General features: G+C 38.0%; 1 protein-coding gene across 6 annotated transcripts in view; it reads left to right on the forward strand.

The window, feature by feature from the left end:
* HMCN1 (hemicentin 1) overlaps positions 1–27,352 on the forward strand; it is a 551,288-nt gene that overhangs the window by 338,986 nt on the left and 184,950 nt on the right. For all 6 annotated transcript variants that reach the window (XM_049868532.1, XM_049868536.1, XM_049868533.1 and 3 more), the window contains 6 exons: positions 1,452–1,730; positions 2,437–2,718; positions 3,452–3,560; positions 4,596–4,765; positions 5,906–6,060; positions 10,505–10,628. In XM_049868532.1, coding sequence (XP_049724489.1) covers positions 1,452–1,730; positions 2,437–2,718; positions 3,452–3,560; positions 4,596–4,765; positions 5,906–6,060; positions 10,505–10,628 — 1,119 coding nt within the window. The remainder of the gene's footprint in view (positions 1–1,451; positions 1,731–2,436; positions 2,719–3,451; positions 3,561–4,595; positions 4,766–5,905; positions 6,061–10,504; positions 10,629–27,352) is intronic.

Below are 27,352 nucleotides of genomic sequence, written 5' to 3' on the forward strand. Positions count from 1 at the left end.
TATATGTACACTTGATATGATGTGATGAGTCTGGTACTTTACCTCTATGATCTTCCTCCCCAGAACCACTAATCCCAGTATAACCATGAGAAAAACATCAGACAAACCCAAATTGAGGGACATTCTACAAAAATACTTGAGCAGTGCCTTCCGAAACTGTTAAGGCCATGAAAAATTAGGAAAGTCTGAGAAATTGTCACAGCGTAGAGAAACCTGAGGAGATGTAGGAACTACATGTAATGTGGTATCCTCAATGGGATCTCGAGACAAGAAAAGGGCATTAGGTTAAAAAACTGAGGAAATTCAAATGAAATACAGTATTTGGTCAATAATGATGTCTCACTATTGGTCCATTACTCGTTGCCGCTGAGTTGATTCCAACTCAGGGCTACCTTGTAGGGCAGAATAGAACTGCCTCATAGAGTTTCCAACACTATAATCTTTATGAAAGCAGATTGCCACGTCTTTCTCCCATGGAGTGGCTGATGGGTTCAAACCACTGACTTTTTGGTTAGCAGCCAAGCATTTTAACCATTGCACCACCAGGGCTCCATTGTTCCATTAAGTGTGACAATTGTATGTAATGTACGTAATGTAAGATGTCAGTACAAGTAAATGTAAGATGGGGAAACCGGATGTGAGGTATATGAGGACTCTAAATCTAAAACCATTCTAAAAGAAAAAGTTTATTAAAATTGTATTAAGACTCAAAATCAGCATATACTATTTGAATATTTAAATTGTTGCAATCACAGCATAATTCTGGGATCACCGTGTTAAGAATGTGTTGCAGGAATCAAGCCACTTGAGTTGTTTTTCCAACAGTGCAGTCCTCATGTGATGTGGGAGGCCAGGCAGGATGCTGAATTGTGGACAATACGCGTGTAGCCAATTAGATGAGTAAAGCTGAGTGAAAGAGCTCTTAGCAGTTCCAAAAAAAAAAGCAAGACGCAAAAATTTAAAACTCCACAGCTATTACCAGTAGCTGGATCTGAAAGCACTTAGACCTTATGTATTCCTTGGGGAGAGGGCGTCCAATTGTACCACATTCACATTTTCGTTTCTTTGGCCTGATTTCAAACTTCTTCTATCTACTTTAAGTGGAGTTTCATTTTGTTTTGCTTAGTTTGTTAAACATAAACTTTTTAGTTATTCTAATGTGACCTATTGGACTTACGTGAACCCCTGAAACCAAAGCTGTGACTTTCTACTTTTACTAAAATCTGAAACTCAAAAGCAGGATGATAAAGATTGTTTTGACAAGACAGGCAATTAATTATGAGTAGATAAATCATAGACTAAACCAAAAAAACAACCAAACCTTTGCCATTGTGTAGGCCCTTTAATTCGAATTCACTTTAAACGCATGATTTAAACATCTAGAACGTTTCAGATTTTGCTGCAGATGCTGACGCTTAGAAGATTTGTTTTTGTTCTGAAATCCTTTGTAGTTCCACCCAGTATTAAAGGAGGAAATGTCACCACTGAAACATCAGCGTTGATAAACAGTGTCATTAAACTGGAGTGTGAAACACGGGGACTTCCAGTGCCTGCTATTACCTGGTATAAGGATGGCCAGCCAGTCATATCCAGCTCACAAGCACTTTATATTGATAAAGGACAATTTCTTCAGATCCCTCGAGCACAGGTCTCTGATTCAGCAACATATACCTGTCGTGTAACCAATGTTGCTGGAACTGCTGAAAAATCATTCCACGTGGATGTCTATGGTAAAGAAAAATATATGTTTGAATTATATTCTTTCTCACTATGGTTTCTAATGTGCTAACTTCCAGTTAGTTCACTAATAAAGTGCTGTAGGAAATGGTCATTTTCAATATGCATGGATAGGAATTGGAAGAATTTGTCCCATGATTTGGAAAATGTATATTTATAAAGTCTAAGGTGTGCAAAAAGTGGCTCACTTATTCTATGGCACTTGGGGCATCCAGACCAGGGATGGATTACCCAGTAAGCAAGGTACACACGGGCTTAATTGTGTTTACTTACTCACCTACAGTGCACAGTTTTACCTGCATTTCACGATGCACTACAGATGAGTAGGTAAACACAATTAAGCCCATGAGTACCTTGCTTACTACTATAAGCTGGTGCACACCATACTTCCTGGTTAACCCGTCCCTGATCTAGATCATTTGGTTCTTATGGAGTAGGTAACTTAGTTGATAGCACTAAGATCAGTCTCCATTATTTGTCCTTTATCAGGAGGACACAGTACAGTATATCTTAAAATAATTAGAATAGTTGCAGGTCAGTTGAACTAAGAAATTCTTTCCTTAACAGCTTACAGGAAGAGGGACATGTAGATAGTTCCTACGATCAATCGACATGAGAAATAATATCCCCTTTATTTCAGTAGGATGTATTTTGTGACTGCACAAAAAAGTGCCTGATGTAATACTTTTGTCTACTTAGTTCCCCCAGTGATTGAAGGTGACTTGACCACACCTTTAAATAAGCAAGTGATTGTTGCCCAGTCCCTGACACTGGACTGTAAAGCTGCTGGCAACCCTCCTCCTGTTCTCACCTGGTTAAAGGATGGTGTACCTGTGAAAGCCAATGACAACATCCGCATAGAAGCTGGTGGGAAGAAACTCGAAATCATGAATGTCCTAGAGGTCGATCGGGGACAGTACATATGTGTGGCTACCAGTGTGGCGGGAGAAAAGGAAATCAAATATGAAGTTGATGTCTTAGGTAAATAAGAATGTCATTGCCTGGTTTCTCAGGTTCATAGCAAATCTGACTAGCTTATAACATACTTTTTTGTTCATGGAATAACAAAACAATATCAAGGGAGGTTTAGTTATTTGTTCAACTCTGGACTGTATATTACCAAGAGGTGTTTTTATCCCAGGAATTCCCAAGGTCTGGAAACTCGCCTAAACCTTCCACTAATTTTGATGGATATACTTTGTGTTTGTAAGTGCACTGATAAATTTTCATATCTATGACAATAGCTGATTGCAGTGAGTGACAAGATGGTCTTCTGTCATGAGCATTGAATTAGACAACAGGAAACTTAGGTGCTGAACTTTGGGAGCCATCTTGCAAACTTGAGCCTCTGTTTCTTTCTTAATAATTGAAAGCTTTTGAATAGATGGCACAATTTTGGGGGTTCCCTCTCGTTCTTACAAAAATAGATAATATAAAAATATGAATAAATGTCATATTCACAGGGCATCAGCAGACCATACTAGTAGATTAATGGAGAAAAATCCACAATATATCAAAAGGACATTTGTTGATCCTGGCAAGTGTTTATCATAAAAAATATTTAACCAGTTGGTTGCCATTGAGTTGCAAATCCCCCTTTTCTACCAGATTACGACGATACTACCACCCTTCTAAACTACTATTATATTACTTGCTGCAATGGTGTATTTTTTCTTCTACTTGTTTCATTGTACATTACATCCTTGTTTTCTAGTGCCACCAGCTGTAGAAGGAGGAGATGAAACATCTTATTTCATTGTGATGGTTAATAACTTACTGGAACTAGATTGTCAAGTGACAGGCTCACCCCCACCAACTATCATGTAAGGGTTTTGGTATGTTTTTAAATACCTCCCACATTTTGATTTAAATGTTTTAGAGCTTACCTTGTGAGAGGTCCTGTGTCATTAAAAAGCATTTGCATGAAATTATTTTCTTTCTATTTCTTTTTAAAAAGACATATTCCATGTACAGGGTAATGTCGGAATTCCGTTATATGTTCTTAAAAATTACATTTTCGATTCATACAGATAGGATATTAAGCCATGCCAATATTAGACCAAAATGTTTAGTGAACTTCTAAATAAAAAAATATATGAAACATAGGAAAATAGTTTAACATGCACTTATGTTTAGTGATTCTTTTTTCTCATTCCTTCATTCACGAAATGTTTTTTGAACATTCTTTAATTTTCAAAACACAAGAGAAGAGAATGTGCACATGAACTCCTATCAGAATAAGATATGTTCACACATGGTCATAAAGCTAAACGGAAAGTGATGACTCTCATAAGAAATGTAAAACATAATACTGTTGTGATTTCAGGGTTTTATTTTACAGATGTCTGAGAATTGTGCGTATTTTCCTGGTTAATATTATTTAAAAGTTTGAAATGGGTAATATTTAAGGGAATTTGCCTGTTTCTGTAGCCTAAAATCAGTAAAAGAAGAGTGAAGAACTCAAACATTCCTTCGAATCACAGTTATTGGATCCAACAATATGCGAACTTCTGTGTTAGGCCAGGTTTCCTTTTTCCTTCTCTTCCCCATTTACAATTGGTTTTACAGAGTGAGCAACTGGGAAATTAGATACACAACTAAGAATTTTGTATATATGTATATATTTTCTGGAAACCCTGGTGGCATAGTGGTTAAGCGCTGTAGCTACTAACCAAAAGGTCAGCAGTTCAAATTCACCAGGCACTCTTTGGAAATCCTTTGGGGCAGTTCTTCTCTGCCCTATAGGGTCGCTATGAGTAGGAATCAACTCAACAGCAACTTTTTTTTTTTTTTTATCTTCTAGGAACCTAGTAATTTAAAATATATTTTCAGACTTCTTTTTGCTTTTTTTTCTATAGGTGGCTAAAGGATAGTCAGCCAGTCGATGAAAGGGATGGATTCAAGATTTTACTAAATGGACGCAAACTGGTTATTGCCCAGGCTCAAGTGTCAGACACAGGTCTTTATCGGTGTGTGGCAACAAACACTGCTGGGGATCACAAGAAGGAATTTGAAGTGACTGTTCATGGTACGCTGAAGAAGGGACAGGAACATCATAAGTAAAAATTAATTTATGCATTGTTTAATTATCTAATTCAGATTGTAGCTCAACAATTTAGATGCATTTTGGGATATTGGACAGTAGTGTAGAAGAAGTGAATATGAGTTAAATAATGGGAGATCTTCAGACACCTTACTGACATGTAGGGACTCAACCAAGAGGTACCATATGAATGCATTTAGTCAGAGTTTAATGTTGGGAAGTGTATTATGCATGGAAAACCAGGGCCTGAGGAATGAGGACAAATAAGATAGAAGAAGCAGAGAGCAGATACGAAGTAAAAGAGGTTGCCAGGGGTTTAGCCAAAACAGGAGGGAGTGTGAATAAAGTAGTTTGCAGAGATGGAGGTTGAGGGTGTTATTGAAGAATTCAGGGCAAATAAGTGCATTCACAGAACTGGCACATTAAGGTTATAACATTAATCCAATGGTAGAAGTAATCCTTTGCCAGAGTATTATATGTCTTACTCACTCGCAGACTTTGGGAAGGGAGGGACTGGAACCAGAAACTGGAGAGCCATTTGGAAGCCATAAGAAGAGGTTTCTGAGAACGTCAACTTCATTCTTTACTCTGTCTCTGCACTGGGTTTTTTTTTTTTCCCTCCCATTTCTTCAGTCCCATCATGGAATAAACTAATCCTGCTTCTTGGTATCAATTCAAATCCCTGAGAGAGGGAATCTGGCAGCCCCAGCTTATATTGAATTACCATCCTGGGTTCAGTGAGCCCTCCTGGGGGCAGAGTCATATAGTATAAATATGGGTGCTGGAAACTCATGTGATTTAAGGAGGTAGTTCTAGACTAGGAAAATATATCAAATATATATCAAAAGATGTAAACCAAACATACATGTGGATTGCAATAGCTGTAATTCATTTTACTTATTCTTTGGAGAATTAAAGATCCATAGTTAAATGATCAGTAATCTCTAAAATTGCTAAAAAATATAATTAATGCATGGAATGAAGTTATTTCACTATTTGTTTAATTTTAAAGTTTCAGGCTCTTGCATACATATTTTTAAGCATTTGACCCCATTTATTATGTTTTTTTCTTTTCTTTCTTCCCTCTGTCCTTTCCTTTTTTTTTTTTTTCTTTCTTAAACTTAGTTCCACCAACAATCAAGTCCTCAGGCCTTTCTGAGAGAGCCGTGGTGAAATACAAGCCAGTCACCCTGCAGTGCATAGCCAATGGCATTCCAAATCCATCCATTACATGGTTAAAAGATGGCCAACCTGTGAACACTGCCCAAGGAAACCTCAAAGTAAGCAGGAATACCACTGAGCCCAAACTGAGAAAGCTCCGTTGCATTTTTCTTTCTTAATTATGGATTTTCCTGTTGAGCAGGTTTTGTGGAAATTTTATTAGAACAATATGTGCTTTCTTTACAGTTTTTTTAGAATAACCTAATATTTTGATTTGCAGAATGGAAGTAATTAAAACCTTTAATAGCCTTAACAGTGGTAGTGATTTTAACATGGTGGTTGGTGTTTTATTATTTTAGTTTATGCTTGTTTTAACTATTGAAAAACTAGTATTTCATGGATGAACATAGTTCAGTAATAAGCCACTATATGCCCAATATGTTCACCATAGAAAAAGATGGGGGTAAAGTCATACCTATGTAAACCCAAGTGAAATAAGTCTTGAAAAACATTTTTGATCTAGTTTTTAAGCTTCAGGAGGGAGAGATCCAGTTAGCCTTATTCACGTGTGTTTTATTCATACTGGATAGTAAATAGTCTGGCACATAACTCTGAGTACATGTTCAGTTAATAGTTGGATAGATAGATAGATAAAAGATTTCAATCCTGGATAATCTATAGATTTTAAAATTGGAATTAATAGATGTTGCTACTAGGATCTAGTTAACCCTTTCATTACTACATTTTTTCCCCATTATTGTTAACATTTTTGATGCCATGTTTTTTCAGTATTGGAATGCATGCTTACTAATTGTGTGCATTTAAATTTTTGTTTGATAATACCGATTTTGAGAAATATGATCTGGCAATACAATCCACCAATGAGGCAAGTGGCACAGAACTGTGGCATGACAGTGTTACCCGATTAGGGTCTGTGCCCTGCAGCAGTCGAGCCAATGAAACATACTCCAAGTCAGAAAGAGTGAGAAAGTTTATTAAGGAGATGCATACATCACTTGGGAACCCGGCAGTAACACAGGCTGTCTCTAAGGAGTCCCAAAGAACAACTTTACATTAGAGCTTATATAGGATTTTACAAGGGTTAGAAGTGTCTTTGACTACAGATGGCCTGGCTGGAGGAGTTATTCATTACAACATAGTGACAAAAGACTCTTTATCAGACTAAAGAGATATATATCAGACACCTGGGCTCTGATTTTCCTTTGGAGGGTTGTAAGTCATAGGTGGTTGGACAGAACAAAACAAATTTATTTGCATCAAATTAAAATAAAGAACAAAGTCATTAACATTAGGTCAAAACAAAGTCTTTAACAGAGGTACGCGAAGGAGGAGGCAGGCAGAGGAAGGAGAAAAACTTACAGGTACATCATGGCATTAGTTATGTCAAGCTCTCAGTCACGCATTTTGAAAAGGAGAAAACATGCTGAGGAGTATTGGGGTCACAACAGTATGCCACTGAGAACTAGGTAAATAATTTATTGGTGGTGCCTGTCCATTAGGTTACATGGGGAACCCCTGGTTTTCCAAATACGATACAGAAAAACCAAAACAAACCCATCAGAGCTTCCTAACTATCACACAGGAAAGCCATAATTATGTGTGCAAGCCCTGTCTCACAGAAATAAACCCATAAAGGGGGGGAAAAGCAAAGGTTGACAAAACTAACACATCCAGGAGTTTAGTTACAAAACTAACACATCCTAATAGAATGCTCAACCTACACAACAGTGAGGCTTCAACTCCAGTCTGCTGAGCTTCACACATTTCAAAAGGGTCTCACCTTGACACTAAATGCATTAGAATGAGAATAACATACTACCTGTGAGGTCCGGAAGCATTAAAAGGGGCTGACGTGCCATCTAGGCACATGGTATGAAAGGGTTTTAACGGACTTTACGTGGCCTTGATCTTTGCTTTCGGTGAGTTCTTAATAATGAAGAATGTGATGAGTTGTGTTCCCAGTAGAAGTGATGGGGATCTGCTCGTTTACTATTGCTTTTCCAAATCCGATGGAACTTACACATTTATGCTAGTGAAAGATTCAGTATGTAGCCTTCAAACATAGTGAAGGTAAACAACTTTTTACCTGGGAGGCAGACATTTATCACATAATCATTCGTAAGGATAATTGTAAACTGTGATGAGTGATTTTAAGGGAAAATGTAGAGAGCTATGAGAACATGTAATGAGGAAAACCTTTGAGCATTAGGAAAATTCATAGAAAAAGCTTTCTGAGCAGAGATCTGAAGAATAAGTAAGGAGTTAAATAGGTGAAGTAATGGAAGAAAACTGAGTATTTCAGAGAAGTATATGGGCAAACAAATTATAGTGAAAGAGAACAGGATACATCTTGAGGACATGAAAGCAAGCAAGTTGAGTTCCTCTGAACTGAGGAACAGGGAGCAACGGAAATATGGTGTAAGTAGAGACCAGAGAACAGGTACTAAGCATTTAAGTGATGTTAATGATTTATTTTATTTTAAAACAATGGGAGGCCTTTGAAGTTTTAAGAGAGGAATGATATGATCAGGTTTGCATTTTAAGTACTTACCTGGCCCCTTCTGGAGAATGAATTGGAGGAAGACTATATATATGGAAACCAATTAGGACATACTGGCATTTGTTTAGAACAGAGAGAAGATAGAAATTTGGACTCAATGCTGGTCATAGAGATGAGGATGTATGGATAAATTTGAGAGGTATATAGTAGTTAAATTATTAGTGCTCTGTCATAGATTGTTTATGAAGGATGAAGAGGAAGGGAGGTGTTAAGGGAGACTCCTAGGTATCTAAGCTACACAGTTGCGTGGGTAGTGATGCTATTTCAGTGAGAAAGGAGACGCCGAGGAGGACAGGTTTGAGAAGATAAAACCACGATTTGAGGTTTAGACTTTGGGGGGTTGAGGGGACTTTGAGATAAAGTAATAGAGACGTCAGGTAGATAGTTGAGCATAGGGTCCTGGAGCTCAAAATAGAGCTCTGGTGGGCTATTTACACATAGGTAATATTTGAAACCATGGGCGCAGATGAGTTAACCCAAAGGAAGAATAAAGAGTAAGAAGAAAAAGGATAGAAGATCTACCTAGTGCAGAGTCTTAAGAAATTATGGCATTTACAGGCCAAGCACAGTAGTCCCAAGGTGAATATAAATGTATGAATGTGTTCCTTAATGTAGTACGGTGCAGCTGGAGAATAGGTTACGTGGGTGTTTACATGGGAGAAGATCATTTAGGGTCAGAATGTGGTGAGCCTGGAGGTCTATGCCGAGTTTAGATTTCATCCTGGACAAAGTGGGGAGACATGAATGAGATTTGAGTAGAGACTGGTAAAATAATCAAATTTGTATTTTAGGCAAATTATTCTGGCAGCAGTAGGCAAGACAGATTGACAGCTGAGATGGGAACATTACTTGTGACAGTATTGCAATCCCACTGTGGCTGTGGGAATAGAAGTAGGGAATCTGAGAAACATACAATAGTATAATTAACAGGAGAGTCAAAGTAGGCTCTGAAACCCTAAGACTGGAAGGAAAGTGGGTACCATTATGCAAGATTGGGACCATGCAATGAGAAGTTGGTTTTAGGGATGGATACAAGAGAAACATTTGAGCTCAGTTTTGGATGTGTTAGATTTCATGTGCTAGCATATCCAACAAATATTTGGAAACAAAAATGTAGAGCTCAGAAGAGATACTGAGGCTAAAGCTGTAGATTTGGGAGTCTGCACAGGGTTTTTCACCAAAGCCACGTGTTCAGATAAAACCTCTGAAGAAGATGGGTTTCCTGCTTGTAGGACAGGAAAAAGAAGCGGACTCTACAAATGAATCTCCTAAGAAAGTTAGATAATGAGAACTGAGGGAATACTGTATCCCTGACACTCAGAGAGTAGAGTTTCAAGGAGCAGGTCCAGATGCTGTAGATGGTGGAAGAAAGAATGAGCTTAAGTAGGCCCCTGGATATTGTGGTTGGAGGCTATTAGTAACTGCTGAGTAATCAAAGAGTAACTTCTGAATAATGAGTTTCAAAATGGTGGAACCCTGTTGCAATGGGTTTATGAAGGAAATTAGGAAAATCAGTCAGGGAGAAATGTATCGCATTCCAATTCGTCAGGTTTTATAACTTTTTGTTGTTTTTCTGGCCCCCATGACCATTTAATCAAAAAAGATTATTGTTTTAAAACTATTTATGAAGTGTTATATAAATGTGGCCATATTTTTTTTTCTAATAACTTAAATTTTCATCACATACCTCATAGTTCAGTGCTGAAATCTATTATCCAGTGAAGTTTTATGACTATACCAGCAAGCTGCCTTAGGCTATTTTGTTGTGCCTTTTCCAATGAATAAGCAAAGCTTTTCAATCAGATTAGTCTATTTCCTTTGTGTATGATGAAGTGATCTGGCTCTAATGTATCAAGAGGTAATTAAGATATTGGCATGGAAATATAATTAGCGATTGTAAATTTAAATGTGTTTTCTCAGCAAATGTTTTCGAGTCCAAGTGTAAAGCACAAAACGCTGCCATGCTTTCTGCTCCCAATTAGATACAGTCTTCTGGTCGAGCTCTACAGATTGCCAAAGCCCTGTTGGAAGATGCTGGCAGATACACATGTGTGGCTACCAATGCGGCTGGAGAAACACAACAGCACATTCAACTGCGTGTGCATGGTAATGGAATTTCCACATCTTAGCTGACAGTATTTCTATGGCTTTTTCTTTTAACATAGTGGGCTCATTCTTATTGAATTACAGAGTAAAAGAAACCACCATTTATTTTAGTCTAGATAAAAAAAAAACCTAGAAAATGTTTTATATTATTGTAGTTGTAATTGCTCATATTAAGTTTTTAGTTTGTCCAATAGGACGTACTGTTTATAGAGCCCATATATAAATCTACTGCCTCGTGTCTTAAATTATTTGTATTCTGTTAACTGATAACGTTCCACAGATATCTTTTGTTGAAAAGACAGAAGTAGCAGTTTTGTTCCTTAGCATTGTCTGTGATTCTCTTGCCTGTCTGTGTAAGAGAGAGTAGAAGTTATCTTTGGCTCAGGATCTTCTCCCATGTGCTTTAATAAGAAGCCTGGGTGGCAGTGGAATGCCCCATTAATATTACAGCTTATGGTAAACTTGAAAGTATATATGGCCTTGAATTTAAGACTTCAGATCTCTGGAGACCCATCAGAAAGATTTAAGAATTGTAGGCTTGAACTATACTAATTCAGCCAAAGATATTTGCAGAAAATTATTCAAGATCTCCATGTGTATGTCATTAATTTTCTCTAATTCACATGATTGCTTTTTCAATCTTTCATTTATTCATTCATTCATATATTCACACCACAGTTACTGAACACCTGCTATTTGCTGGACATTGGAAATATAGATCTAAGTTATGCATAGTTTCTTTAGTTAAAGAATGCACAGAGGGAGAGATAGAAATATAGTCAAATAATTACAGTGCAACATAAATCCTGTAATAAACTTATGAACTAAATGTTGCTTGAGAATAATTGAGGAGGACCTAACAAATGAGGAGATGTTTAAGCTGAGCCTTGAAAGGAAGGTAAAAAAGTCTCACGTAGATTAAGGATGAATGGCATTCACACAGAGGGAACAATTTAGCTTAGCATCATGCCTCAGCATCCAGCTTAATTCTGAGTGTACAGTAGGTAGTCAATAAATATTTAACAAATAAGAGTAAATAGTGATTGTTTTAGTTATCCAGGGCTGCTATAACAGAAATACCACGAGTGGGTGGCTTTAATGGGCAAGAAGTTTATTTTGCCACAGTTGAGGAGGCTACAAGTTCAAATTCAGTGCACCAGCTCTAGAGGAAGGCTTTCTTTCTCTGTCAGTTACGGGGGAAAGTCTTTGTCTCTTTTCATTTTCAGTTTGTCAGTTCCTTGGCTATCTTCATGTGGCATGGCATCTATCTTCCCCCATCTATGTGGTTCCTTGCTTCTGTGCCTAATCTGCTCTTTTATGTCTCAAAAGTGATGGGATTAAGATGCACCCGACACTGATATGGTCTCTTTAATACAACAAAGAAAACCCTACTTTCAAATGGGATTACATCCACAGGTATAGGGGTTAGGACTTAAATATTTTTAGGGGACACAATTCAATACACAACAGTGAATAATTGAATGAATAAATTTAAATAGGATATCACATTATTATAATTTACTTCTTGACATATTTTATTTGAGTCAGCTGGTTAAAAGATTAAAATCATCAGTTCTCTAAGTGGTTCCAATAAACCAATGTATTCTTCCCTAGTTCCCCAAATATGAACACTTAATTTATAAATAAAAGCACATACAAAGTACGTACCTTAAGAAGGACTTAATCTTTTCACTGAGTAGTTAATTTGAAGACAAATATCTGAATAAGACCATCTTGGAATTGGCTCACCATGCTTGGCAAGGAATTGAACAGACTGGCCCTGCTCTTCCTTAATTTACCTTGAATTGCCTTGTTCCCCAGAAGACCTTCCTTCTCTTCCTACTCTCCAGATCTACTCAGTTCTCTACTTCCATCTAAGAGTGTGCTGGTGGCAGGCTTGTTCTCCTCTCTTCTGTCTTCCTGCCCTCAGACTCATTCTCTTCTACTTGTACGTGCTGTGTATTTTCTCCTTTCCAACAGTTTCAGTCAGTTCTTGGATGTAGTTTTTTCTGGTCTCCAGATTGAAGGTGTCAAGAATTTCGTTTTACTTGGACCCACAGTCAACACCTATGGAAGCAGCAGTCAAGAAATCAAACAATGTATTGCACTGGACAAATCTGCTGCAAAAGACCTCTTTCAAATGTTGAAAAGCAAAGAGGTCACTTTAAGGACTGAGGTGCACCTGACCCAAACCATGGTGTTTTTAGTTGCCTCATATGCATGTGAAAGCTGGACAATGAATAAGGAAGACTGAAGAAGAACTAATGCCTTTAAATTATGGTGTTGGCAAAGAATATTGAGTATACTATGGATTCTCAAAAGAACAAACAAATCTGTCTTGGAAGAAGTACAGCCGGAATACTCCTTAGAAGAGAAGATGGCGAGACTTCATCTCACATACTTTGGACATGTCAGGAGAGACGAGTCCCTGGAGAAAGACATCATGCTTGGTAAGGTAGAGGGTCAGCGAAAGAGGAAGACCCTCAACGAGATGGATTGACACAGTGGCTGTGACAATGGGCTCAAGCGTAACAACAATCATGAGGATGACGCGGGACCGGGCATTGTTTTGTTCTGTTTTGTCCTGTTGCTATGAGTCAGAACTGACTCAACACACATAACAACAATAACAATTTTTGGCCAAGAGGAGACAGTTAAATGAGTTAGCATGGTATATTGCAACCATCTTAGGCACTGGAGTCAGGCCAACTTTGCTTCAAATTCTATGCCAACTATGGCCTGTGTGTCCTTGGACAGACCGCCTAATTTTTTGGAGGTTCAGGGTTATTGTGGGGATAATAGTACTGGACTTGCAGAGTGATATTGAAGTTTAGAGGTGTTAGGCATAAAGTATCTCCCATTTCATAAAGGCACTTAATAAATGGTAGCAGTTAACTTTCTCAACTTCTACTTTCTGATGTATTATCAAAAAGAGGTATTTTTTGTTGTTGTTCTCTTGTTGTTGTTGTCGGGTGCCATCGAGTCAGTTCTGACTCATAGCAACCCTATGTACCACAGAATGAAACACTGCTCAGTCCTGCACCATCCTTACAATCCTATGTTGTTCTCTAGACTGGCTTGAAGTACTTAACTGGAGACTTTATAATGACGGACAGAGTGTATGTCTCTTGGTCTGGAAAGAACCTGCCTAGAGCAGGGCTCTCAAATGTCAGTGTGCATAAAAATTGTATGTGGTGCAAGTTAAAAATACAGGCCCAGTGCCAGATCTCTTGCAGCAGCATCTCTGAGGCAAGTGGCCTGTGAGATAGTACTTGAAGGAACGTTGGCCCAGATAATAACAGCTGGCAAAGAGACTTGCCAATGTGGTCAAGAATGACCAAAAATCAGAGTCTGTGGCTGTGGAAGAAACCAAAAACATCCTGTCAAATAAAGAGCACGTACAGAAGAGAGAAAGCAGAATCAGCACGCAGGGAAACACAAGTCTATAAACCAATATTCTAAATGTGGGTACAAAATGTTAACTGGAAGAAAAAGCAATTAGGGTGCATATCTACATGGAAAATCATCAGAGAGGAGAAGCGAGCTGGAAGGCATCTGGCCTAATGTGAAAAGAAAGAGAAACACAAGGTTAGTCATTGTAAGCGTTTACTGAAAACTACCAAATCAGACGGAGAGTATAAAACGATCTTCTTGGTATGAATCACAAATAGCATAGAGGTAAGATATAGTCGTAGTGGATGATTTTTACCATCTAGACAGGAATTGGTAGTCTCTTGCAGCATAAAACATTTCATCTAAGAAGACGTTCTTATGACTAGACAATCAACAAAACAATAAATCAAGTCCCGATTTGTAGCATTTAGCAGTTTCTACGGTATAAATACCCCCACGTGGCCAAGTTCGAGCTACCAGCATGACATCAGTGGATACAGAGTTGGAAAGGGAAGTGTGGTAGGAAGAAGGAAGAATAAATGTTGAAATGAAATTCTAATCTAGTACTGATTATGATCAACCTGGAGGTAGTGGTTGGCTCAGTGTATACGACAGGAATCTGGAAAGAAAGCTGAATTACCATCTTGGCACTCAGATAGCAATGGAGCATTGAATGTATGACACTTCAAACTTGACTATCCTCTTCAATGCTTGTATTGATGACTTCAGTGAGAATTAGATGATGATAGACTTCAAAAAGACTTCAGAGGTTAAAACGATGAGTTAATCTGATGTGAAAAACTACGCAGGAATAGGGTTAGAAAAGAGTGGGTTAAAGACAACATACATTGAAATACCTGAGAGTATTATTTGGCTTTCCTCAATTACTGTAGCTGTGATAATTCAGGCTCTTAAAAGAGCTAATCAATCTTTCAAGACAGTAATAGAAGGTTATTTTATGAGGAACAAGAACAAAGCTAATCCCGTTACATGGAAGGTATCAGTTAACTTCTACCACTTACTGACTGCTTATAGACTGGAAGATATTTTATGCCTATCACTTTTAAACTTCAGAACCACTCTTTGAGCACTTCCAAAGAATTGTATCCAGTTCTAGGGCTATGTATTAAGAGGGGCATTGACAAATCCATAGGGAAGCAATCATCATTTCACTTAATTTGTTAGCTTACTCAGCTGCTGACTGAAAGGATGGAGATTTGAGTCTACCCAGAGGACCTCAGAAGAAAAGCCTGGCAATCTGCTTCTGAAAAATCAGCCATTGGAAACCCTATGGAGCAAAGTTCCACTCTGACACGCATAAGGTTGCATGAATTGGAGTCATTTCGGTGGGGATATGTTAGAAGCTGGGGATACAAAAACATATGACATGATCCTTCCTTTTGAAGTGATTTTATTTCAGGAGAGCATAAACGACTGTGAGGATGGCACGGGACCGGGCAGAGTTGCTTCCTGTTGTACATAACATTGCTATGAGTCAGAACCGACTCGACAGCACCCAACAACAACAGAGTAGATAAATATATGTAAATAATTGATAATAGCATTTCGAAAGACCTAATTCTTGTCAGGCTCTCTGCTACTTTATGTCCCTAATCTGATTTCTTCCTCAGAACAGTTCTTCCAGGTTGATATGATTAGTCCCATTTTACATCTAACAAAACAAAAATCCAAAGAGAGAAAAAACTAACAGCTTGCCCAAGAATACTGAACCCTGTGAGTAAATGGTAGAGCTGGGATTTGAATTCACATCTGCCTGAAGCTAAAGCATTTGTGCTTTCCTCTTTTTGATGCTGCAGATGACAAACTACTGCAACAGACGTAGTCACAATGGAGTGCTGAGGCTGGCCCTTACGGGCTTGTGAGAATGAATTGTTAAATTTTCAGGAATTTGATGAGCTGGTTGTTAAACACAGCCATTATTAAAGAATGATTTATATGATCTTACAATTAACTAAGTTATATTAAAAACAAAGATGGTCAAACCAAACCCAACCAAACCCATTGCTGTCAAGTTGATTCCAACTCATAGTGACCCTCTAGGACAAGAGTAGAACTGCTCCATAGGGTTTCCAAGGAGCGCCTGGTGGATTTGAACTACCAGCCTTTTGGTTAGCAGCCATAGCCACTACACTACCAGGGTTTCCACACAAAGATGGTAGGTATTATTTATTTATGTTTTAAACATAATTGTTTAAATACTATTCCTAATTACTTTGCTATTATCTATGTTTATTTATACATTTACTAGTGTGTCTGTATTTTTGAAATGCTATAGAATGGTGTGCTACTGCACTTCTCTTCCCAAATCCAGTGATGTCATGTTGGAAGCTTAAACTTGGCCATATGGGAGTATTTATACCTTAGAAATTCTTAAATACTACAAATCAGGACTCCATTTATAGTTTTGTTGATTTTCTACTCATAAGAATACGATGGAGAAAAATGTAAATAATGGAGATTAAATTTAAAAGAGTTGGTGGCTCAGTGATTAAGAGCTATGGCTGCTAACCAAAAGGTCGGCAGTTCCAAATCCGCCATCCGTTCCTTGGCAACCCTGTGGGGCAGTTCTTCTCTGTCCTAGAGGGTCGCTGTAAGTCTGAATCGACTTGATGGCAGCAGGCTTTTTAACAGGATAGTGTCTCTAGCTGTACATTGTAAAAAGCACGAAGCTTTAAAGTATTCTTACATTATTCAAAAACTATTATGTGATTTATCAAGGACATGACTCATGTCATTGATGGAAGAGTGAATTACTGATAGATATCGTCTTTATTTCACTTTTTTCTTATTCACTGACATTAATGATGTTATCAATCAACATTCCTGTCAGAACTATACCAGAGAACTGGTTGTTAAGCATTTAACTAGCCTAGCATTGGATAGGCACCAAGTGCTATGTGAACATACAATAAGAAGTGATTAATTCTGCATGGGACCAGGGCATTTGAAGACAACCACACAAGAAGTGACATTTGAGTTAGATCTTTAATGGGTTGGTTTTGTTCGGGCAGAGTAGTAGGTAGGAGGAAGAATGTTGATAAAATGAGATAAAATGAAGAAAGTTACATTTATATGAAAAAAAAAAGTCTAAGGAATTGTATCCTTAGATATTCAAAGGGCTTCCATTTTGAAAATATCCATTGCCATTGAGTCAATTCTGACACATAGCAACCCCATGTGTTACAGAGTAGAACTACTCCGTAGGATTTTCTTAGCTATAACGGCACTGGGTAACTGGGTATAATCTTTATGAAAGCAGATCACCAGGCCTTTCTTCCCTGGTGATGCTGGGTGGGTTCAAACCACCAACCTTTAGGTTACTAGTCTAGTGCAATCTATTTGTACAAATTTGGAAGATGGATTAGATTTATTCTGCTTAACACAAGAGGTCAGGACAGGTATATAGTCTCTGCCACTTGGACCACTTAGGCACTCTCTCTGGGCTTTGGTCTCCCATTTATAAACTGTGGATAATTGTATACCTACCTCATAGGGTTATTGTAGAAATTAAGTGATATTTCACATATTTAGAAGACCCCTTGAAACAATTAGAGCTCAATAAATGTTTTCAGTTGTTGTTATTCAGGGTTGAAGTTATCAGAAGGCAGTTTTGTCCAATATATGCAACATGTTTTCAGTAATCAGAGCTCATTAAAGATTTGTACAATTGCCCAGGGAGTTGGATATTCTTCATCACTAAAAGTATTCACATAGAAATCTGATGAATTATGTGGAGAATCCCTGAAACAGTTAGGGACTGGTTGTTGACCTTTGTCCTTGGACTGTAATTCAGATCTTTCTTGGCCAGGATTATTTTATTCCTTGGCCTTGGGCCTTGTGGTTTCTTATTGACCTTTATTTGGAGAGAGAAGTTAACTAGAGAAATAAAGTTGTTGTTTTGTTATTAGTTGCCATCAAGTTGATTCCAACTCATGATGTGCAGAGTAGAGCTGCTTTATAGGGTTTTCAAGGCTGTGAACTTTTGGAAGCAGATTGCCAGGCCTGTCTTCTGAGGCACTCTGGGTGTGTTCCAACCACCAACATTCTGGGTAGTAGCCAAACACTTGATTGATTGTGCCACCAGGGACCCCCTAAAGAAATAAAGTAAGTCATTCCATTTTCTAATGGGTGATGTAGACCAGTATCTCTCTCAGCTTAAAGGGGAAAAGGAGGGGAAAAAAAAGAATATTCATAGTGAGTGAAAGTCAGTGTCTTTCTGCAGTTTTAGTGGTTGCTTGGTTTAATTATTGGTACTGCAGCTAAATTCTCATTCAAGAGAGGCTCTGTAGCATGGGAGGTAAGAGTGCAGAATAGGAAGCCAGACTGCCCAGGCTTGAATACTCTTTTACTAACCAGGTGTGTGTCTTGAGCAAGTTACTATAATTTGTAGTCCCTCAATTTCATCATTTGTAAAACGGGAATAGTAATGGTACATATCCTACAGGGTTGTTATGAGTTAATAATATAAGAAAGCACTTAGAACAGTACTTAACACATAGTAAGTACAATATTGCAATATTGATGGATTCTATGCACAAAAAATTAAATGACAGCAGGAAACGCCAAAAGAAGATGGAAGAGGTACACAAAGGCACCGTACCAAAAAGAATTGGTTGATGATCAACCATTTCAGGAAGTAGCATATGATCAAGAACCTATGGTAGTGAACCAAGATGCCCAAGCTACACTGAAGGCATTGGCAAAAAACAGGCTCCGGGAATTGACAGAATACCAATTTAGATGGGTCAACAAATGCAGTGCTGGTAGTGTTCACTCATCTATGCCAAGAAATTTGGAAGATAGCTGCTTGGCCAACCTACTGGAAGACATGGGCACATATGCATCCCCATCCCAAAGAATGGTGACCCAACAGAATGCAGAAATTATAAAACAATATCATAAATATCATATGCAAGCAAAATTATGCTGAAGATAATTCAAAAACAGTTGCAGCAGTACATTGACAGGAAACTGCCGAAAATTCAAGCTGAATTCAGAACATGTGGAATGAGGGATATCATTGCTAATGTCAGATGGATCTTGGCTGAAAGCAGAGAATACCAGAAAGATGTTAACCTGTGTTTTATTCACTATGCAAAGGTAGTCGACTGTGTGGGTCATAACAAATTATGGATAACATTGCAAAGAATAGGAATTCCAGAACGTTTAATTGTGCTCATGCAGAAACTGTACATAGACCAAGAGGCAGTCATTCGAACAGAACAAGGGGATAGTACATAGTTTAAAGTCAGGAAATGTGTGTCTCAGGATTGTATCCTTTCACCATACTTATTCAATCTGTATGCTGAGCAAATATTCTCAGAAGCTGGACTCTGTGAAGAAGAATGGGGCATCGGGATTAGACTAAGGCTAGTTAACAACTTGCAATACGCAGATGGTACAGCCTTGTTTGCTGAAAGTGAACAGGACTTGAAGCACTTACTGATGAAGATCAAAGATTACATCCTTCAGTATGGATTGCACCTCAACATAAAGAAAACAACAATTCTCACAACTGGACCAATAAGCAACATCATGATAAATTAAGAAAATATTGAAGTTGTCAAGGATTTCATTTTACTTGGATCCACAATCAATGCCTATGGAAGCAGCACTCAAGAATTCAAACAATGTTTTGCACTGGGCAAATTTACTACAAAAGACCTGTTTTGAGGAGTTCATAACCAGGGATGTCACCTTGAGGACTAAGGTGTGTGTGGCCCAAGCCATGGTATTTTCAATTGCCTCATAGGCATGTGAAAGCTGGACAGTGAATAAGGAAGACCAAAGAAGAATTAATACCTTTGAATTACGGTGTTGGCAAAGAGTATTGGATATACCATGGACTACCAGAAGAACGAACATATCTGTCTCGGAAGAAGTATAGCCAGAATGCTTCTTAGAAGCAAGGATGTCAAGACTTCGTGTCATATACTTTGGACATGTTATCAGGAGGGACTAGTCCCTGGAGAAGGACATCATGCTTGGTAAAGTACAGGGCCAGCAAAAAAAGAATACCCTAAACAAGATGGATTCACATAGTGGCTACATCATTGGGCCCAAATACAGCAACAAGTGTGAACATGGCACAGGATTGGGCAGTGTTTCGTTCACTGTGAGCCAGAACCAATTCAGTGGTACCTAATGACAACAGCAAGGTCACTATAGTCATTTATGTTATTATTTTAAATTTTCCTAACAGATATTTGATACTGTAGATGCTTTACCTGTCTTCCATCACACTTTGTGTTTTAGCCTACAAAGCTAACCATAATTGTTTTTGAGCAACAAATAAATTGTAAATTTCAAATAATGGTATACATTATCATTTGGAACATAATCAGTTCTTAATTTGGGGACCATCTATAGTTCTAAATTTAAGAAACTACTTTTACAGTTTCTTTTTAAGTTTTAAATTAAGGTTCGCTTTAGTTCCAATCTGTATTGGAAGAGATAGGGTAAAAAAAACAGCAAATATGCATTTACTGTAGTTGTCATCCAAAGTGTTCAATCCTAAGAAACTCAGCATTCCAGTTGTTTAATATTTTCCTTTATTATAAAAACATCTTTTATTCTGTCATTCTTCTCAATCATGACAAGAAAGCATTTCCAAAGCTGAGGGAAGGGTGCATGGTCTCCTGGACTAGAAGCCCATGTCATGATCATGACACGAACATTCTCGGAGGCCTTTACAGGGGAACTTCCGTCTGTTATAGAAAGCATGAGTCCTCAGTGGGTGGTCCTTTTTGATGATCAAAGTTCCAAAATTTTGGAAGTTCTTGTTCTCTAGACCAAACTATGAAATTACATCTAAACCTCACCTATTTGCCAAGTGAGACAGATGTTTCTACAAAACAAATGATCATTTGGGGTCTAATAGCTCAAATGTTCATTTCATCTGCACGTAATTATTTCTCAGGAAAAAGCAACCGAGGTGAAAGCACACCCAGAAGTAGAGTGTGGTGGTTAAAATCGGGGTCTTGGAATTTGGGTTCCTACACTGCCAGTGAATAACTGTAGGACCTTGGGCTTAGATATTCACTTTTTAAAAACTCAGTATTCTCATCTACAAAATGGGAAGGATAATGATAATACCATTCTCACGGATGTTGCTGCAAGGATTAAATGAAAGATTACACGTAAAAAGCTTAGCCCAGTGCCTGGCTCCTAGTCAGCATCTGTAATGGTAGCTAAAAGAGTATTTTGGCAAAGACGTAGTTGGCTTCTGGCCTTTCTCACTGCACCAGCAATTTAACAAATATTTCTAAAGTCCTGCTGCCTTTACTGTTGGCCAGGAACCTTCTTAGGTCTGTTATTAGTTGTCTGGTGGAAACATTAATAGCGCACCCCTTAATTTAATTTAATTTTTTTTAGAGTATTTGCTTGGCTAACATCTGCTAACTCCCACTGAAAAAGGGCTTCTCTGTTGTTTCTATATTTTTTATTAGCTCACTTGTGTCTAAAGGAAATGTATGGAACTTTTTTTTTTAGTGGATGACTTTGGTTTGAGACATTATAATACTTTTTTCTTGGAATAGATAAATTTATTCCTCCCTATTTCATAGTTAGATTAATTCACCTGTTATGGATTGAATTGTATCCCACAAAAATATGTGTTGTAAATTCTACTCTCTATGCCTGTGGTTAAAATCTCATTTGGGAATGGGTTTTCTTTGTTATGTTAACAAGAGAGGATTAGTGTAGGGGAGTCCCTTAAATCAAAGAGATTAAACAAGCAAGCAAAAGAAGCAGAGATGGGGGAATAGAGATGCCAAGCCACACGAATATCGAATATCGCCCAGGAGCACAAGCTCAAAAGAGACAAAAACCTTCCTCCAGGTTAGACAGAGAGAGAAAGCCTCTCCCTAGAGCTGGCACCCTGAATTCAGGCTTCTACCCTCCTGAGCTGTGAGAAAGTCAATTTCTGTTTGTTAAAACCACCCACCTGTGGTATTCCTGTTATAGCAGCACTAGGTAGTTAAGAAAACACCCAAATCACGTTTAGCAGTTGGCATTAATTCAAATTTAACTAAAGATTTGAAAGAATCAATTCATGCCCTTGAGTGATTCAAAACTAGGGAGAATCAAACCTGTAATGTGGCAAAATGAAGGTATTGTGATTTTGTTCATATGCGTGCAGCTTTTGAAAGGCGGGGTTAAAAAAAACCAACGGGTTGAATGGAATTCAACACAAAATACTGTTACCTTACTGAGGCTTCTGTCTAGAACAGTGTTCTGCTAAATTCAAATTTGTGAGACTATCCATCTAAACGCTAGTAGGGAATAATGCAATTTATATTTGTATGTACTTTTTACCAAAGATTGTAAAGGAAATCAGGTTTGTTAAGTATTGATTATGCAGACTTACACTGGAACCCTCTTTTTGTCTGGTGCTCGAGGGATTGAATCATCATAGGAGTTTGTAGGCAGGACTGAAATTTCTCTGGCAAAACAATCCCTGCAAGAATTTAGTAAGTTTCCATCCCCCTTATTTCTTGTTTGTCCCATGTGCTAGTAACCATACCCAAAGAGCTCATCTGTCCAGAGTACTTTGGTCTCCAGCTTTCCTACTTTAGTTACAGGATTCTGTGTTTAACATTCCCAAGCAGTTGGTTTAAATGGTGACTTCCTTTAGGACATTTGAAGGCATTTTGAAAAGGACTGTAAAGTAATACTTTTTATCTCTAACTCTTTGGAGTAGAAAAGCAATTAACTTTTTTTTTTTTTAATCACCTGAAGCATTTAAAATTCTGAGCTTGTTATCTTTTCTTTACTGAGCTATAACTCACATTCAATAAAATCCACCCAACTACAGGCTGTCTCCGGGTTATACAAATGTCTGACTTAGGTACAACCCGTAGTTACAAAAATTTATTATACTAAAAATTTGAGCTACATACAATGGTTCATAATAACAAGTGGGTGCTACTGTATTCTTATGTTAAAGATGTTTTAGTGTATCTGGAAGTGTTTCTTTAATGTTTTTTATGCTTAGAAAGCCCACTATATGCTATATACCAAGATAAACATTTCACTAATGTTAGATATGAACCTACACCTAACTGTTCTGACTTTAGCACACATTCGATGTAAGGACAGATTTAGGAATGGAATTCCTTCATAATCCGGGGACTACCTATATATAATTCAGTGGTTTTTAATATATTCACAAAGCTATACGACCATCACCACTATTTAATTCCAGAACATTTTTATCACCCTCAAAAGAAACCTCATACCCATTAGCAGTCACTCCCCACTTTTCTTCCCCCAGGACCTGGCATTGGCTAATCTACCTTCTGTCTCTATAAATTTTCCTGCTGTGGACATTTCATATAAATAAAATCATGCAATATGTAGCCTTTTTGTATCTGGCTTCTTTCACATAGTGTAATGTTTTCAAGACTCATCCATGCTGTAGCATGTATCAGTACTTCATTCCTTTTTATGTCTGAATAGTGTTCCACTGTGCGTACATACCACATTTTGTTTATCCATTCACCTGGTGATGGACATTTAGGTTCTTACCACTCTTGCCTAATATGAACCGTGTTGCTATGAACATTTGCGTGCAAATCTTTTTGTGAATATGTGTTTTCATTTTTCTTTTGTGCATACCTAAGAGTGGAATTGCAGTGTCGTGTGGTAACTGTGTTTAACTTTCTGGGGAACTGCCAAACTGTTTTGCAAAGCAGTTGCACCATTTTACATTCCCACAGTGATGTCTGAGGCTTCCAATTTCTCCACATCCTTGCAATTTCTGCACATCTTTGTATTACCTGACTTTTTTATTATGGCCACTCCAGTGAGTGTGGAATGGTACCTTATTGTGGTTTGGGTGTGTACTCTCCTAATTAACCAAGATGTTGAGCATCTTTTTATGCATTACTGACCTTACTGATCTTTGGAGAAATGTGTACTGAAATCATTTACCCATTTAAAAAATGGAGTTATCTTTTTATTGTTGAGTTTTAAGAGTTTGTTGTATATCCTAGATATTAGTCTCTTATCAGATATATTATTTTCAAATATTTTCTCCCACTCTGTGGTTTTCTTTTCACTTTTTTGACAGTATCTTTATCTTTTGTAATTAACTTTTATTGAGCTTCAAGTGAACGTTTACAAATCAAGTCAGACTGTCAGATATAAGTTTATATACATCTTACTCCGTACTCCCACTTGCTCTCCCCCTAATGAGTCAGCCCTTCCAGTCTCTCCTTTCGTGACAATTTTGCGAGCTTACAACTCTCTCTATCCTCCCATCCCCCCTCCAGACAGGAGATGCCAACAGTCTCAAGTGTCCACCTGATATAATTAGCTCACTCTTCATCAGCATCTCTCTCCTACTCACCGTCCAGTTCCTTTCATGTCTGATGAGTTGTCTTCGGGAATGGTTCCTGTCCTTTGCCAACAAAAGATTTGGGGAGCATGGCCGCCGGGATTCCTCTAGTCTCAGTCAGACCATTAAGTATGGTCTTTTTATGAGAATTTGGGGTCTGCATCCCACTGATCTCCTGCTCCCTCAGGGGTTCTCTGTTGTGCTCCCTATCAGGGCAGTCATCGATTGTGGCCGGGTACCAACTAGTTCTTCTGGTCTCAGGATGATGTAGGTCTCTGGTTCATGTGGCCCTTTCTGTCTCTTGGGCTCTTAGTTGTCGTGTGACCTTGGTGTTCTTCATTTTCCTTTGCTCCAGGTGGGTTGAGACCAATTGATGCATCTTAGATGGCCACGTGTTAGCATTTAAGACCCCAGATGCCACATTTCAAAGTGGGATGCAGCATGTTTTCATAATAGAATTATTTTGCCAATTGACTTAGAAGTCCCCTTAAACCATGGTCCCCAAACCCCCGCCCTTGCTCCGCTGACCTTTGAAGCATTCATTTTATCCCGGAAACTTCTTTGCTTTTGGTCCAGTCCAATTGAGCTGACCGTCCATGTATTGAGTGTTGTCCTTCCCTTCACCTAAAGTAGTTCTTATCTACTAAATAATCAGTAAAAAACCCTCTCCCACCCTCCCTCCCCCGCTCGTAACCACAAAAGTATGTGTTCTTCTCAGTTTATCCTATTTCTCAAGATCTTATAATAGTGGTCTTATACAATATTTGTCCTTTTGCCTCTGACTAATTTCGCTCAGCATAATGCCTTCCAGGTTCCTCCATGTTATGAAATGTTTCACAGATTGGTCACTGTTCTTTATCAATGCATAGTATTCCATTGTGTGAATATACCACAATTTATTTACCCATTCATCTGCTGATGGACACCTTGGTTGCTTCCAGCTTTTTGCTATTGTAAACAGAGCTGCAATAAACATGGGTGTGCATATATCTGTTTGTGTGAAGGCTCTTATTTCTCTAGGGTATATTCCGAGGAGTGGGATTTCTGGGTTGTATGGTAGTTCTATTTCTGTTTAAGATAACACCAGATAGATTTCCAAAGTGGTTGTACCATTTTACATTCCCACCAGCAGTGTATAAGAGTTCCAATCTCTCCGCAGCCTCTCCAACATTTATTATTTTGTGTTTTTTGGATTAATGCCAGCCTTGTTGAAGTGAGATGGAACCTCATCGTGGTTTAAATTTGCATTTCTCTAATGGCTAATGATCGAGAGCATTTTCTCATGTATCTGTTGGCTGCCTGAATATCTTCTTTAGTGAAGTGTGTGTTCATATCCTTTGCCCACTTCTTGATTGGGTTGTTTGTCTTTTTGTGGTTGAGTTTTGACAGAATCATGTAGATTTTAGAGATCAGGTGCTGGTCGGAGATGTCATAGCTGAAAATTCTTTCCCAGTCTGTAGGTGGTCTTTTTACTCTTTTGGTGAAGTCTTTAGATGAGCATAGGTGTTTGATTTTTAGGAGCTCCCAGTTATCTGGTTTCTCTTCGTCATTTTTGGTAATGTTTTGTATTCTGTTTATGCCTTGTATCAGGGCTCCTAAGGTTGTCCCTATTTTTTCTTCCATGATCTTTATCGTTTTAGTCTTTATGTTTAGGTCTTTGATCCACTTGGAGTAAGTTTTTGTGCATGGTGTGAGGTATGGGTCCTGTTTCATTTTTTTGCAAATGGATATCCAGTTATGCCAGCACCATTTGTTAAAAAGACTATCTTTTCCCCAATTAACTGACACTGGGCCTTTGTCAAATATCAGCTGCTCATATGTGGATGGATTTATATCTGGGTTCTCAATTCTGTTCCATTGGTCTATGTGCCTGTTGTTGTACCAATACCAGGCTGTTTTGACTACTGTGGCTGTATAATAGGTTCTGAAATCAGGTAGAGTGAGGCCTCCCACTTTCTTCTTCTTTTTCAGTAATGCTTTGCTTATCCGAGGCGTCTTTCCCTTCCATATGAAGTTGGTGATTTGTTTCTCCATCACTTTAAAAAATGACATTGGAATTTGGATCGGAAGTGCATTGTATGTATAGATGGCTTTTGGTAGAATAGACATTTTTACTATGTTAAGTCTTCCTATCCATGAGCAAGGTATGTTTTTCCACTTAAGTATGTCCTTTTGAATTTCTTGTAGTAGAGCTTTGTAGTTTTCTTTGTATAGGTCTTTTACATCCTTGGTAAGATTTATTCCTAAGTATTTATCTTCTTGGGGGCTACTGTGAATGGTATTGATTTGGTTATTTCCTCTTTGATGTTCTTTTTGTTGATGTAGAGGAATCCAAGTGATTTTTGTATGTTTATTTTATAACCTGAGACTCTGCCAAACTCTTCTATTAGTTTCAGTAGTTTTCTGGAGGATTCCTTGGGGTTTTCTGTGTATAAGATCATGTCGTCTGCAAATAGTGATAACTTTACTTCCTCCTTGCCAATCCAGATGCCCTTTATTTCTTTGTCTAGCCTAATTGCCCTGGCTAGGACTTCAAGTACGATGTTGAATAAGAGCTGTGATAAAGGGCATCCTTGTCTGGTTCCCGTTCTCAGGGGAAATGCTTTCAGGTTCTCTCCATTTAGAGTGATATTGGCTGTTGGCTTTGCATAGATGCCCTTTATTATGTTGAGGAATTTTCCTTCAATTCCTATTTTGGTAAGAGTTTTTATCATAAATGGGTGTTGGACTTTGTCAAATGCCTTTTCTGCATCAATTGATAAGATCATGTGGTTTTTATCTTTTGTTTTATTTATGTGATGGATTACATTAATGGTTTTTCTGATATTAAACCAGCCTTGCATACCTGGTATAAATCCCCCTTGATCATGGTGAATTATTTTTTTGATGTGTTGTTGGATTGTATTGGCTAGAATTTTGTTGAGGATTTTTGCATCTATGTTCATGAGGGATATAGGTCTATAATTTTCTT

This window comes from Elephas maximus, chromosome 24 (genome assembly GCF_024166365.1).
Source record: "Elephas maximus indicus isolate mEleMax1 chromosome 24, mEleMax1 primary haplotype, whole genome shotgun sequence".
NCBI classification, from domain to species: Eukaryota; Metazoa; Chordata; class Mammalia; order Proboscidea; family Elephantidae; genus Elephas; species Elephas maximus.